The following is a 15936-nucleotide window of genomic DNA, read 5'->3' as shown; positions in this document are numbered from 1 at the left end:
CCCATCATTTGCAAATCATTACGTTTGGATTTAATCTAATTGCTGTTATATAAAATATTTAAGTGCCTCTATATATACAAGCAACATATATGCTATAAAGCGAGATTTAAAAATGAAGACAGATGAATAGACTGCATTGTGCTTCGACTGTATGTGTATTAGAGATATACTAGTTCAGATTTACTCGGATCTCAAAAAAGGCCTCTTATTGGCCATCGGCTCTCCCGTGTTTTGGATAGCCAATAAAATAAATCTGGATAAATCTGAACTTGCGCTACTTTGGTGAAGAGAACCGAGTAAATCTGAACCCGTACATCTGTAATGTGTATTCTCACATAGTGCAGTGTTTTAAAAATGTTCCACTGACGATAAACTTATAGCTCACATGCTCTTTCTATACAAGGATAGAGGCTTTAATTTTGTTATTAGGGTCCTACTGTTATGCATGGGGTTAGAGATCCCTAGAACACTGCTTTCCCTATGCATCTGCTTATGGTCTGACAGTTACAACAAGTACCCCTGGGGTTCTAGTACCCTAGGTTGATAAACACTGCCCTAGGTGATGTTTTTCTTGACTTTAAATTCCAGCAACACATCATGGATAGCTTTGATATATGCACAGTCTCTACCCCTTCCATGTCATTTACAGACCACGTTCTATAACAGAATCTTGTTTCTGTGTGTCTTACACATACATAAGCACATCACTGTGCCTCTCCTGCAGCACTGAGGAAATCTTTACTTGCTCTGTAAATTGCAGCCACATCCAAGTACGGTTTTACGCAAATAGATTTTGAGGTATAATAATAGCACTGTCTGTGCTTTTGATCTTCTCTTCAGGTTCCTAAATCCTTTCTAGTGTGTACTGTACAGAGAATGCTTATAAAATGCCTAATATCAAGACGCAATGCTGTAGAAGAAATGGCAATTAAGTTAAATTTCCACTTCTTATTATATTTCAGCATTTAGAAGGCATATATCCATGGTATTTCCATAATCGTTCTTATTTCATGTGCCCTCTTTCTGTGCTAATTGCAGGTACACGTGAACCCTTGTTTTTATCAAGCCAGCAACAAAAGCGAATTTGTACCTTTGGAGAGGAATGAATGGAGCCGCCTGCACCCTGGTGACAGCTTTTCCCTTTTGCCGGACAAATATTCTTTCCAGGTCATCATAGAGGATCTTTCAAAAGAGGAAACCGCAAGGTACAGAAATGACCCCAGCGTTATGCTACAGAATTTCTTTTCTTCACTGTAAAAAAATGTGGACCGTTAAACAAATTGAAGATTTTTGTAATTCCGCATTTGTCTATTTTGTGTTCAGCTTTTGTTTGTGCTTATGTACTTTTTCATGTCATTTATTCTAAATGGGGCTTATATTGCATTCATAAGTGCTACAGTATTTATTGTATTTCCTACTCAAGTAGTAGCATAATTAAATCTGACATCTTTCTCGTATAGGCCGAATATGGCAACTTCTAAACCTGGAGGTGCCAATAATGGGGGGAAGTGCTCTGTCCCTCATATGGACCCCACTGTAACTCCTCACTGCTGCATTACTTATTCTACTTGAACAGGTGTCTCTGTGACATGTAGGCCAGAGTTTGGTGTACACAACCTTAATGCCTCTTTCCTGCCTTGAGTGAATAGTTCAGGCTGGCGGCTGGAATGAGGCTATGATGGTGTGAGGAATGTTTTCAGAGCACACATTAGGCCTTTAATGCTAATTGTACATCATTATATGCCATAGTCTGCTTGAGTATAGCCACATTCTAATGACTACTTCCAGCTACCATTTTATATTTATGACTACTTCCAGCAGGGTAACAACTGAGAGGGAGGGATAGTGAGTACTTATTACCCAGGCCAGGGCTTATCTGAGGGGCCTGACAGGGGGGGGGCAGGGCTAGGTGTGAATGAAAAGAAATGTATCCCCGTCTGTGGCATGCGCTGCTGCTTTGGTGGGGTACTCATTAGTATTTTTTTCCCCCACGTCACGTCCACGCCACCTGGGTTTGACCATACCCCCTATCACCCCGAGCCCGCTGTGTGACTCAGCTGCTCTGATTATAGTGCCATTGCAGAAGCCTTACAAACCTTTATTGCATGTTGCTGCACATGGCTGTTCACTGCATTTCACAACCATAACCCTTACTTAGTGGCACTGAGATTGATATATCAAGCAGTGAAAAGGTTGGAGAAATGTACCAGTGGAGACGTTGCCTATAGCAACATATCAGCTTCGAGCTAGCATTTGTCAAGTACACTGGCCCACTTCTCCACCCTTTTCGCTGCTCGATACATCAACTCCATTATCTGAATATGTAGAGTCCTAGCTTAGACTAGCAGCAATAAGTACCACTAACAATGGAAAAACCACCCCTGCAGTGTGTCCACTGAGCATAGTGTTTTGTGAAGAGCAGGTTATGCATATGTCAGTATGATGGCTCCTATACCGCTGGCTGCTGATAAGAACTTTGTAAGGGGAGGCATTATTGCTGCTTCAGCTTATTAACTTTGTGCAGAAAAAAAAAATCAGTATTGCCGCATAGGGCAATATTTGTTCAGATAATGGCTCTGCCATCACCAGGCTTCATGTAGGTACTCTGAGCTCTGTAATGGTACACCATGTTTCCTTCAATTATCCATGTGTGTATAAACCCCCAAGACGCGTCAAGGCCTCTCTGTATATATTGGGGGTCTCTAGCACTATATCTAGGTGCAGGGCGTGGCACCCCAAAAATCAGCATAATCCAGACAGCCCAGGGCAGCACACCAGTGAAAAACTATAATGTTAACAGATTAGTATTAAGAAGCCGAAGCTATAGAGAAAGTGATACAAAAATGAGAAACCGGCAAGGAGCCACATAATGGTTAATCATAGACCCAGTTTGGGGTTGTGAAGGTGTGGGATTTGGTGCCCCTGGATTGGCTGATCTGGATGGCTTTAGTGTGGCATACCCTTACACTTTATTAACACTTATAACATACTAATTTCTCATACGTCCTAGAGGATGCTGGGGTCCACTTCAGTACCATGGGGTATAGACGGTTCCGCAGGAGCCATGGGCACTTTAAGACTTTTTCAGAGTGTGAACTGGCTCCTCCCTCTATGCCCCTCCTCCAGACCTCAGTTTAGAAAATGTGCCCAGGCAGACTGGATGCACTCCAGGGGAGCTCTACTGAGTTTCTCTGAAAGACTTTATGTTAGGTTTTTTTATTTTCAGGGAGGACTGCCGGCAACAGTCTCCCTGCTTCGTGGGACTTAGGGGGCAGAAGTAGGAACCAACTTCCTGAATAGTTTCATGGCTCTGCTTCTGGCTGACAGGACACCTTTAGCTCCTGAAGGGTACTGAACACTAGCCGTGTCTAGATGCTCACTCCCACAGCCCGCCGTCACCCCCTTTACAGAGCCAGAAGTCAGAGTGTATAGAAGAGGATCTTCATTTAACGTGACGGCTAAAAGGTACGGCGCGGTAGGCAGGAACGCTGTGCGCCATGCTGCCCCTCAACACAGGCACAGTAGAGTGCAGGGCACGGGGGGTGGGGGGGGGGGGGTGCCCTGGGCAGCATGAACCTACTCAAAACTGGCTAACAAGGGGACATAAGATGCTGAGGCACAGTCCTACCCCCACCAGTATAAAAAATTGTATTGAAAAGTCTGAGGGGAAACACGTCATTAGAACCAAGTATCAGGGTGCAAAACAGGGGGGGCACAGTATAATTTGGTGGTGTATGGTGAATTTGTCATTATAAAAGCGCTACAGGTCTGTTGGCATTTTGTGTTACACAGGGATTATATCACTAGCGCTGAGTTGTGAACTGGCTAAATCCTTTCTGTGTCCTTCTGACAGATTTTACTGTGGGTCTGTCCCCTATAAGTCCCATGAAGTGTCTGTGGTGTGGTTGTGCACGTGTGTGACATGTCTGAGGCATGGAGTTCTTCCCCTGAGGGAGCCATTTTAGGGACACAGAGTTGTAATGTGGTGGCGCTGCCGGCACACCATGAGCCTGAATGGGTGAAAGAATTACGTGATAGTGTGAATCATATCAGTAAGAGATTGGATAAGTCTGAGTCTCATGCAGAAAACTGGAGAAAATCAGTGGAAGATGTGATTTTTCATAATTCTGCCTTTTCATCCACAGGGGATCCCTCTGAGTCCCATAAGAGGCCATTTGCACAAATAATACAAACTGATACCGACACGGACTCTGATTCCTGTGTCGATACTAGTGATTCCAGGGGAATAGATCCTAAATTGGCCAAAAGCATTCAATATATGATTGTTGCTATAAAGAAGCTCTTAGAAGTTACGGAAGCCCCTCCTTTACCTCAGGAGAAGGCTTATTTTTATAAGGAAAAGAAAATTAACGAGCTAAATACTCTCTTTGAGGGAGTTTAGGCAAACCCTGAAAATAAATTTCAGATTCCCAAAAGAATTCAGGTTGCTTATCCTTTCCCGGCAGAGGACAGGAAAAGGTGGGAGTCACCTCCCGTTTTAGACAGTGCCCTGTCACGATTAACTAAAAAGGTGATTCTCCCTGCGCCTGGGACGGCTTCACTAAAGGAGCTGGCAGACTGCAAGTTGGAGACTACATTAAAATCTATTTATGTGGCCAATGGTACGCTACTCAGACCCACCATTGCTTGTGCGTGGGTGAGTAGTGCTATCGAAAAATGGTCAGATAACTTATTATCTGAAATTGACACGATAGATAGAGACGAGATACTCCCAACGTTAGGTCATATCAAAGACGCTGCTGCATACATGCTAGAAGCCATGAAAGATATTGGGCTCTTAGGTTCAAAAGCCGCTACCATGGCAGTCTCAGCTCGGAGGGCGTTGTGGATTCGCCAATGGAATGCTGACGCAGATTGGGTTCAATCTGGCCTGGACCCATGGGTCTTGCAAATAGTGTCCCATGGATACAAACTGGAGTTTCAAGACGTCCCCCCATGCCGATTTTTCAAATCGACCTTGCCAGCTTCTCTCCCGGACAGAGAAGTAGTAACAGCTGCAATTCAAAAATTATGTCAGGATCAAGTCATTGTCCTGGTGCCCTTGTCACATCAGAGAGAAGGTTTTTATTCAAGTATCTTCGTAGTTCTGAAACCGGATGGCTCGGTCAGACCAATTTTAAACCTGAAATCATTGAATCTCTACCTGAAAAGGTTCAAGTTCAAGATGGAATCTCTGAGGGCAGTGATTTCCAGTCTGGAGGAAGGGGAGTTCATGGTGTCAGTGGACATAAAAGATGCCTACTTACATGTCCCCATGTATCCTCCTCATCAAGCTTATCTGAGATTCGCAGTACAGGATTGCCATTACCAGTTCCAGACGTTGCCGTTCAGACTCTCCACGGCACCGAAGGTATTCACCAAGGTGATGGCAGAGATGATGGTCCTCCTTCGACATCAAGGAGTCAATATAATCCCTTACCTGGACGATCTCCTGATAAAAGCGAGATCCAGGGAACGGTTGATGCTGAACATTGCACTCTCCCTGTCCATACTCCAACAACACGGTTGGATCATGAATTTTTCAAAGTCGCAGTTGGAACCGACGACAAGATTGTCCTTTCTGGGGATGATGCTGGACACAGAAGTACAGAGGTTATTTCTTCCAGTAGAAAAGGCTCTGGAAATCCAGAGAATGGTCAAACAAATTTTGAAACCAACAAGAGTGTCGATCCATCAATGCGTTCGGTTGTTGGGAAAGATGGTAGCGGCCTACGAGGCCATACAGTTTGGCCGATTCCATGCCAGAGTATACCAGTGGGACCTGTTGGACAAGTGGTTCGGATCCCACCTACACATGCACCAGAAGATAATCCTGTCTTCCAGAGCCAGGATTTCGCTCCTGTGGTGGCTACACGGTTCTCATCTACTAGAGGGACGCAGGTTCGGAATTCAGGACTGGGTCCTAGTAACCACGGATGCAAGTCTCCGAGGTTGGGGCGCTGTCACACAGGGAAAAAGCTTCCAAGGAAAATGGTCAAGTCAGGAAACCTGTCTTCACATAAGCGTTCTGGAATTGAGAGCCATTTACAACAGCCTTCTACAAGCGGTACATCTTCTTCAAGATCAACCCGTGCAGATCCAGTTGGAGAGTGGACAACTGGGAAGCAGACTTTCTCAGCAGACAAGATCTCCATCCAGGAGAGTGGGGCCTCCACCAAGAAGTCTTCGCAGAGGTGACTAAGTCTTTGGGGAGTTCCTCAAGTAGACATGATGGCGTCTCGTCTCAACAAGAAGCTTCAGAGATATTGTTCCAGGTCGAGAGACCCTCAAGCAATAGCAGTGGATGTACTGGTGTCACAGTGGGTGTTTCGGTCGGTGTATGTCTTCCCTCCACTTCCACTAATACCAAAAGTCCTCAAGCTCATAAGAAGAACAAGGGTTCGAGCGATCCTCATTGTCCCAGACTGGCCAAGGAGGGCTTGGTATCCAGATCTTCAGGATTTGCTCATAGAAGATTTTCGGCCTCTTCCTCTTCGCGAGGACCTGCTGCAGCAGGGGCCGTGCGTGTATCAAGACTTACCGCGGCTACGTTTGACGGCATGGCTGTTCAGCACAGGATCCTAGCCCGAAAAGGTATTCCCAAAGAAATCATCCCGACTCTTATTCAGGCCAGGAAAGGAGTAACGTCTAGACATTACCACCGTATTTGGAGAAAGTATGTGTCTTGGTGTGAATCCAAGAAGGCTCCTACGGAAGAGTTTTAGTTGGAATGTTTTCTCCATTTTCTGCAGGCAGGGGTGGATGCGGGCCTAAAATTGGGTTCAATCAAGGTCCAGATTTCGGCCTTATCCGTTTTCTTTCAAAAACATTTGGCCTCCCTTCCAGAAGTTCAGACGTTCGTGAAAGGGGTGATGCACATCCAACCTCCATTTGTGCCTCCGGTGGCACCATAGGACCTTAATGTTGTTTTGCAGTTCCTTCAATCGGATTGGTTTGAACCTCTACAGGAGATAGAATTGAAGTTTCTCACTTGGAAAGTGGTCATGCTGTTGGCCTTGGCATCCGCAAGGCGGGTGTCTGAGTTGGGGGCCTTGTCTCACAAGAGCCATTACCTGATCTTTCATGACGATAGGGCAGAGTTAAGAACTCGTCAGCAATTTCTTCCGAAGGTGGTTTCGTCTTTTCATATAAACCAACCTATTGTGGTGCCAGTGGCTACTGACACCTTCACTGCATCAAAGTCTCTTGATGTGGTCAGAGCTTTGAAAATTTATGTCGCTAGAACAGCTCGGATACAGAAAACAGAGGCTCTGTTTGTTCTGTATGCTCCCAACAAGATTGGGTGTCCTGCTTCTAAGCAGACCATTGCACACTGGATCAGAGGGACGATTCAGCACGCTCATTCCACGGCAGGATTGCCGATACCGAATTCGGTAAATGCCCATTCTACTAGAAAGGTGGGCTCATCCTGGGCAGCTACTTTGTCAGGGGCAAACACATTTGCAAAGTTTTACAAGTTTGACACCTTGGCCGATGAGGACCTCAAGTTTGGTCAATCGGTGCTGCAGGGTCATCCGCACTCTCCCGCCAGTACTGGAGCTTTGGTATAACCCCATGGTACTGAAGTGGACCCCAGCATCCTCTAGGACGTATGAGAAAACAGGATTTTAATACCTACTGGTAAATCCTTTTCTCTAACGCCCTAGAGGATGCTGGGACTCCGTAAGGACCATGGGGATAGACGGGCTCCGCAGGAGACATGGGCACTTTAAGAAAGACTTTGGGTGTGCACTGGCTCCTCCCTCTATGCCCCTCCTCCAGACATCAGTTTGAGACTGTGCCCAGAGAATATGGGTGCACTGCAGGGTGCTCTCCTGAGTTTCCTGCTAAGAAAGTATATTTGTTAGGTTTTCTATTTTCAGGGAGCACTGCTGGCAACAGACTCCCTGCATCGAGGGACTGAGGGGAGAGAAGCAGACCTACTTAAATGATAGGCTCTGCTTCTTAGGCTACTGGACACCATTAGCTCCAGAGGGAGTTGGAACACAGGTTCGCCCTGGACGTTCGTCCCAGAGCCGCGCCGCCGTCCTCCTCACAGAGCCAGAAAAAAGAAGCCGGGTGAGTATGAGAAGAAAGAAGGCTTCAAAAGGCGGCAGAAGACTTCATTGATCTTCACTGAGGTAACGCACAGCACTGCAGCTGTGCGCCATTGCTCCCATACACCTCACAAACGGCAGTCACTGTAAGGGTGCAGGGGGGGGGGGGGCGCCCTGGGCAGCAATATAAACCTCTTATTTGGCAAAAGAGAGCATGTATACAGCTGGACACTGTATATATGCATGAGCCCCCGCCAATTTTACACTTTTAGCGGGACTGAAGCCTGCCGCCGAGGGGGCGCGGCTTCTCCCTCAGCACTCACCAGCGCCATGTTTTCTCCACAGCACCGCTGAGAGGAAGCTCCCCGGACTCTCCCCTGCTTAAACCACGGTAGAAGAGAGGGTTTTAAAGAAGAGGGGGGGCACATAATTCGGCGCAGATAATAATAACAGCGCTACAGGGTAAACATTAAATTGCTGTTTTTTTCCTGGGTCATATTGCGCTGGGGTGTGTGCTGGCATACTCTCTCTCTGTCTCTCCAAAGGGCCTTGTGAGGGAACTGTCTTCAGAAGAGCATTCCCTTAGTGTGTGGTGTGTCGGTACGTGTGTGTCGACATGTCTGAGGTAAAAGGCTCTGCTAGGGAGGAGATGGAGCAAATGTGTGTGTGTGTGTGTGTGTGTGTGGTGTCTCCGTCGACAACGCCGACGCCTGATTGGACATGTGAAATTAAGTGCTAAGATGAATTTATTACACAAAAGATTAGAGAACAGACAGGGAATCTACCCATGTCTGTCCCTATGTCACAGAGACCTTCAGAGTCTCACAACGCTCACTATCCAAAATAATAGACACTGATATCGACACGGAGTCTGACTCCAGTGTCGACTACGATAATGCAGAGTACAGCCAAAACTGGCAGAAAAGTATTCAATATATGATTATTGTAATGCAAGATGTTTTGCATATCGCTGATGACTCATCTGTTCCTGACACGAGGGTACACATGTTTAAGGGGAAGAAAGCTGAGGTAAATTTCCCTCCTCTCATGAAGAAAAAGAGCGTGAATCTCCAGACAAGAGACTGCAGCTTCCCAAAAAGAATTCTCAGGGAGTATCCTTTCCCTAAATGGGGCCAGGATACGATGGGAATCTTCCCCTAGGGTGTACAAGGCATTGACACGTTTACCCAAAAAGGTAGCGCTGACTTTACAGCTATTCTCAGGGATCCTGCAGATAGCATGCAGAAAAAGTACTTTGAAGTCCATTTACACACATTCTGGTACACTACTCAGACCGTCGATTGTGTCGGCATGGGTTTATAGCGCTGTAGCAGCGTAGACTGATACCTTATCAGCGGAGATTGAAACCCTAGATAAGGATACCATGTTATTGTCCCTAGTGTGTATGTATGTATATGTGTATATATATATATATATATATATATATATATATATATGTAAAAGATGTTGTTATATATATATATATATATATATATATATATATATATGACATGCCCAAAGAGACGTTAGTCTACTGGGTTCTAGAGTCAACGTTATGTCGATTTCTGCTAGACGTGTCCTGTGGAACATGCTATGGACAGGTGATGCCGACTAAAAGAGGCATATGGAGTTGTTGCCTTACAAGGGTGAGGAATTGTTCGGAGAGGGCATCTCGGATCTCGTCTCCACGGCTACGGCAGGTAAATAAAACATTTTTTGCCATATATTCCCTCACAATCTAAGAAAGCGCCTCATTATCAAATGCAGTCCTTTCGTTCCAATAATAGCAAGAGAGCACGTGGATCGTCCTTTCTTGCCAGAGGTAAGGGCAGAGGGAAAAAGCTGCACAACACAGCTAGTTCCCAGGAACAGAAGTCCTCCCCGGCCTCTGCTAAATCCACCGCATGACGCTGGGGCCCCCCTGAGGGAGTCAGCTCCTGTGGGGGCACGTCTTCGACTGTTCAGCCATGTCTGGCTCCACTCACAGGTGGATCCATGGGCAATAGAAATTGTTTCCCAGGGTTACAGGCTGGAATTCGAAGAAGTGCCTCCTCGCCGGTTTTTCAAATCGGCCCTACCGAAACAACCCCTGGAAAGGGAGATAGTGGTACAGGCGATTCACAAATTGTGTCTGCAATAAGTGGTGGTAGAGGTTCCCCTGCTTCAAAGAGGGCAGGGGTACTACTCAACTCTATTTGTGGTTCCGAAACTGGACGGTTCGGTCAGACCCATTTTAAATTTAAAATCCCTGAACCTTTACTTTAAACGGTTCAAGTTCAAGATGGAATCACTCAGGGCGGTTATCGCCAGCCTAGAAGGGGGAGATTTTTTGGTATCTCTGGAAATAAAGGATGCATACCTGCATGTCCCCATATATCCTCCTCATCAGGCGTACCTGAGATTTGCGGTACAGGATTGTCATTACCGATTTCAGACGTTGCCGTTTGGGCTTTCCACGGCCCAGAGAATTTTCACCAAGGTAATGGCGGAAATGATGGTGCTCCTGCGCAAGCAGGGTGTCACAATTATCCAGTACTTGGACGATCTCCTCATAAAAGCGAGATCACGGGAGAAGTTGCTGAGCAGCGTATCACTTTCACGGAATGTGTTACAGCGACACGGCTGGATTCTCAATATTCCAAAGTCGCAGATGAATCCTACAACTCGTCTGCCCTTCTTGGGCATGATTCTGGACACAGACCAGAAAAGGGTTTTTCTTCCGAAGGAAAATGCGCAGGAACTCATGACTCTAGTCATGAACTTGTTGAAACCAAAACAAGTGTCAGTACATCATTGCACTCAAGTTCTGGTAAAGATGGTGGCAACATACGAAGCCATTCCACACGGCAGATTCCATGCAAGGGCCTTCCAATGGGACCTATTGGACAAATGGTCCGGGTCGTATCTGCAATTGCATCAGCGGATCACCCTGTCCCCCAGGGCCAGAGTATCGCTCCTGTGGTGGCAAAACAGTGCTCACCTTCTAGAGGGCCGCAGGTTCGGCATTCAGGACTGGATCCTGGTGACCACGGACGCGAGCCTCCGAGGTTGGGGAGCGGTCACACAGGTAAGAAATTTCCAAGGACTTTGGTCAAGTCAAGAGACTTGTCTTCACATCAACATCCTGGAACTAAGGGCCATATACAACGCCCTACGTCAAGCGGAGATCTTACTTCGCAATCGACCAGTTCTGATCCAGTCAGACAACATCACCGCAGTAGCTCATGTAAACCACCAAGGCGGCACAAGGGGCAGAGTGGCAATGGCGGAAGCCACCAGAGTTCTTCGCTGGGCAGAGAATCATGTAAGCGCTCTGTCAGCAGTGTTCATTCCGGGAGTGGACAACTGGGATACAGACTTCCTCAGCAGACACGATCTGCATCCGGGAGAGTGGGGACTTCATCAGGAAGTCTTCGCGCAGATTGCAAGTCGGTGGGGACTACCCCAAATAGACATGAAGGCATCCCGTCTCAACAAAGAGCTACAAAGGTATTGCGCCAGGTCAAGAGACCCTCAGGCAGCAGCTGTGGACGCCTTAGTGACACCGTGGGTGTTCCAGTCGGTATATGTGTTTCCTCCTCTACCTTTCATACCCAAGATGTTGAGGATAATAAGAAAAAGAGGAGTGAGAACAATTCTCATTGTGACAGATTGGCCACGAAGAACCTGGTATCCGGATCTGCAAGAAATGCTCACAGAAGATCCGTGGCCTCTTCCTCTAAGGCAGGACCTGTTACAACAAGGTCCCTGTCTGTTCTAAGACTTACCGTGGCTGCGTTTGACGGCATGGCGGTAGAACGCCGGATCCTAGCGGAAAAGGGTATTCCGGATGAGGTCATTCCTACGCTAATAAAGGCTTGGAAGGACGTGACGTCTAAACATTATCACCGAAGATGGCGAAAATATGTTTCTTGGTGTGAGGCCAGGAATGCTCCTACGGAAGAATTCCACCTGGGCCGTTTTCTTCACTTCCTGCAAACTGGAGTGAATTTGGGCCTAAAATTAGGCTCCATTAAAGTTCAGATTTCGGCCTTATCCATTTTCTTTCAAAAGGAATTGGCCTCATTACCTAAAGTACAGACTTTTGTGAAGGGAGTACTGCATATTCAACCTCCTTTTGTACCTCCGGTGGCGCCTTGGGACCTTAACGTGGTGTTAAGTTTCCTTAAGTCACATTGGTTTGAACCACTTAAGACAGTGGAGTTGAAATATCCCACCTGGAAGGTGGTCATGTTGTTATCCTTGGCTTCGGCTAGGCGAGTTTCGGAATTGGCGGCTTTATCACATAAAAGCCCCTATCTGGTTTTCCATATGGATAGAGCGGAATTGCGGACCCGTCCTCAATTCCTGCCTAAGGTGGTCTCATCCTTTCATATGAACCAACCTATTGTCGTGCCTGTGGCTACACGTGACTTGGAGGATTCCGAGTCCCTTGATGTGGTCAGGGCTTTGAAAATTTACGTGGCCGAAACGGCTAGGATCAGAAAAACAGAAGCACTGTTTGTCCTGTATGCAGCCAGCAAAGTTGGCGGCCCTGCTTCAAAGCAGACTATTGCTCGCTGGATCTATAACACGATTCAGCAGGCACATTCTACGGCAGGATTGCCGTTACCAAAATCGGTTAAGGCCCATTCCACTAGGAATGTGGGCTCTTCTTGGGCGGCTGCCCGAGGGGTCTCGGCACTACATCTGTGCCGAGCTGCTACTTGGTCGGGGTCAAACACCTTTGCAAAGTTCTACAAGTTTGATACCCTGGCTGAGGAGGACCTCCTGTTTGCTCAATCGGTGCTGCAGAGTCATCCGCACTTTCCCGCCCGTTTGGGAGCTTTGGTATAATCCCCATGGTCCTTACGGAGTCCCAGCATCCTCTAGGACGTTAGAGAAAATAAGATTTTAAACCTACCGGTAAATCTTTTTCTCGTAGTCCGTAGAGGATGCTGGGCACCCGACCCAGTGCGTACTTTACCTGCAGTGGTTAGTTTTGTAGTTACACAAGTGTTGTGTTACAATTATTTTCAGCATGTTGCTGCAATTGTTTATGCCCGTTGGCATGGGTTATGTTGAATGCCATGTTGTGCGGCATGGTTGATGTGTGAGCTGGTTTGAATCTCACCGTTAAATTAAAAGTAAATCCTTTCCTCGAAATGTCCGTCTCCCTGGGCACAGTTCCTATACTGAGGTCTGGAGGAAGGGCATATAGGGAGGAGCCAGTTCACACTCTGAAAAAGTCTTAAAGTGCCCATGGCTCCTGCGGAACCGTCTATACCCCATGGTACTGAAGTGGACCCCAGCATCCTCTACGGACTAGGAGAAAAGGATTTTCCGGTAGGTATTAAAATCCTGTATTCTTTTACACAATTTCTTATTTTAATTACATCTCATTTCTCTGACGTCCTAGTGGATGCTGGGTACTCCGTAAGGACCATGGGGAATAGACGGGCTCCGCAGGAGACTGGGCACTCTTTAAAGAAAGATTAGGTACTATATCTGGTGTGCACTGGCTCCTCCCTCTATGCCCCTCTTCCAGACCTCAGTTAGAATCTGTGCCCGGCCAGAGCTGGATGCACTTAGTGGGCTCTCCTGAGCTCACTAAAAAAGAAAGTATTTGTTAGGTTTTTTATTTTCAGTGAGATCTGCTGGCAACAGACTCACTGCTACGTGGGACTTAGGGGAGAGAAGCAAACCTACCTGCTTGCAGCTAGTTTGTGCTTCTAAGGCTACTGGACACCATTAGCTCCAGAGGGATCGAACACAGGGCCCGACCTCGATCGTTCGTTCCCGGAGCCGCGCCGCCGTCCCCCTTGCAGAGCCAGAAGACGGAAGATTCCAGGAGAAAATCGGCGGCTGAAGACTCCGGTCTTCAATAAGCTAGCGCACAGCACTGCAGCTGTGCGCCATTGCTCCCACAGCACTAATACAACTAATAAAATATCACACCAGGCATAATGTGATAATAGGGAAGGAGTCCTACCGAGGATATACGTAGGGGAGCTGCAGGTGATAGTTTATGCAGGGAAGTCCGGACTTGCCCTGCATTTGCTCCCAGATCTTAAAGTCCTCACTCCGGCAGGTATCACTCCTCTGGTCCAGAAGATGGTAAGACCGTCCAACTGGGGGATGTTACCAACGCGTTTCGGAACACACAAGGCTTCCTGCCTTGAGAAAGAAACCCTGTGTGTTCCGAAACCTTGTGTGTTCCGAAACGCAGCTCCCCTACGTATATCCTCGGTAGGACTCCTTCCCTATTATCACATTATGCCTGGTGTGATATTTTATTAGTTGTATTTTATTAGTTGTATGGTGTTTAGGTTATTAAAGTGTGTATTTGTTTACATATTTGACTACAATATCCTATGTCAGCAATTGGGTAGCGCCACATTCAATACTCAACCTACGTATTTCTATATCCTTGCATAAAAGGTTCGATGACGCAGCTTTGGGACAGCCAGCATCTCAGCCCGCGCCTGCCCAGGCATCTCAGGGGCTCAAAAACGCCCGCTACCTCAGATGGCAGACACAGATGTCGACACGGAGTCTGACTCCAGTGTCGACGAGGATGAGACTAATGTACAATCCACAAGGGCCATCCGATGCATGATTACGGCAATGAAAAATGTGTTGCACATTTCTGACATTAACCCGGTTACCACAAAAAAGGGTATTATGTTTGGGGAGAAAAAGCAGCCAGTGACTTTTCCCCTATCTGATGAGTTAAATGAATTGTGTGAAGAAGCGTGGGGTTCCCCAGATAAGAAACTAGTGATTTCTAAGCGGTTACTAATGGCGTACCCTTTCCCGCCAATGGATAGGTTACGCTGGGAGACATCCCCTAGGGTGGACAAGGCGCTCACACGCTTATCAAAAAAGGTGGCACTGCCGTCTCAGGATACGGCCGCCTTAAAGGAGCCTGCAGATAGAAAGCAGGAGGCTATCCTGAAGTCTGTGTATACACACTCAGGTACTATACTGAGACCTGCAATTGCTTCAGCATGGATGTGTAGTGCTGCAGCAGCATGGTCTGATTCCCTGTCAGATAACATTGATTCCCTTGACAGGGACACTATTTTGCTAACCATAGAGCATATCAAAGACGTAGTCTTATATATGAGGGATGCACAGAGGGACATTTGCCGGCTGGCATCTAGAATTAATGCAATGTCCATTTCTGCCAGGAGAGTATTATGGACTCGGCAGTGGACAGGTGATGCTGATTCTAAAGGGCACATGGAGGTTTTGCCTTATAAGGGTGAGGAATTGTTTGGGGACGGTCTCTCGGACCTCGTATCCACAGCAACAGCTGGAAAGTCGACTTTTTTACCTCAAGTTCCCTCACAGCCTAAGAAAGCACCGTATTATCAAGTACAGTCCTTTCGGCCTCAGAAAGGCAAGTGGGTCAGAGGCGCTTCCTTTCTGCCCAGAGGCAGGGGTAGAGGGAAAAAGCTGCACCAGACAGCCAGTTCCCAGGAACAAAAATCCTCCCCTGCTTCCACTAAGTCCACCGCATGACGCTGGGGCTCCACAGGTGGAGCCAGGTACGGTGGGGGCCCGTCTCCGGAACTTCAGCGACCAGTGGGTTCGCTCACAGGTGGATCTCTGGGTTCTACAAGTGGTATCTCAGGGATACAAGCTGGAGTTCGAGACGTCTCCCCCTCGCCGTTACCTCAAATCAGCCTTGCCAGCTACTCCCAAGGAAAGGGAGGTAGTACTGGCGGCAATTCACAAGCTGTACCTCCAGCAGGTGATAATCAAAGTTCCCCTCCTTCAACAGGGACGGGGTTACTATTCCACAATGTTTGTGGTACCGAAACCAGACGGTTCGGTGAGACCCATTCTAAATTTGAAATCCTTGAACACTTATATAAGGAAGTTCAAGTTCAAA

At 47.1% G+C, this 15936-nt stretch overlaps 1 protein-coding gene across 3 annotated transcripts in view; it reads left to right on the top strand.

The window, feature by feature from the left end:
* APLF (aprataxin and PNKP like factor) overlaps positions 1-15936 on the top strand; it is a 390356-nt gene that overhangs the window by 108887 nt on the left and 265533 nt on the right. For all 3 annotated transcript variants that reach the window (XM_063918498.1, XM_063918497.1, XM_063918499.1), the window contains one exon: positions 1039-1205. In XM_063918498.1, the coding sequence (XP_063774568.1) occupies positions 1039-1205 (167 nt within the window). The remainder of the gene's footprint in view (positions 1-1038; positions 1206-15936) is intronic.

Source organism: Pseudophryne corroboree, chromosome 4, assembly GCF_028390025.1.
Source record: "Pseudophryne corroboree isolate aPseCor3 chromosome 4, aPseCor3.hap2, whole genome shotgun sequence".
Lineage (NCBI taxonomy): Eukaryota > Metazoa > Chordata > Amphibia > Anura > Myobatrachidae > Pseudophryne > Pseudophryne corroboree.
This window is presented reverse-complemented; position numbering and strand designations above follow the sequence as displayed.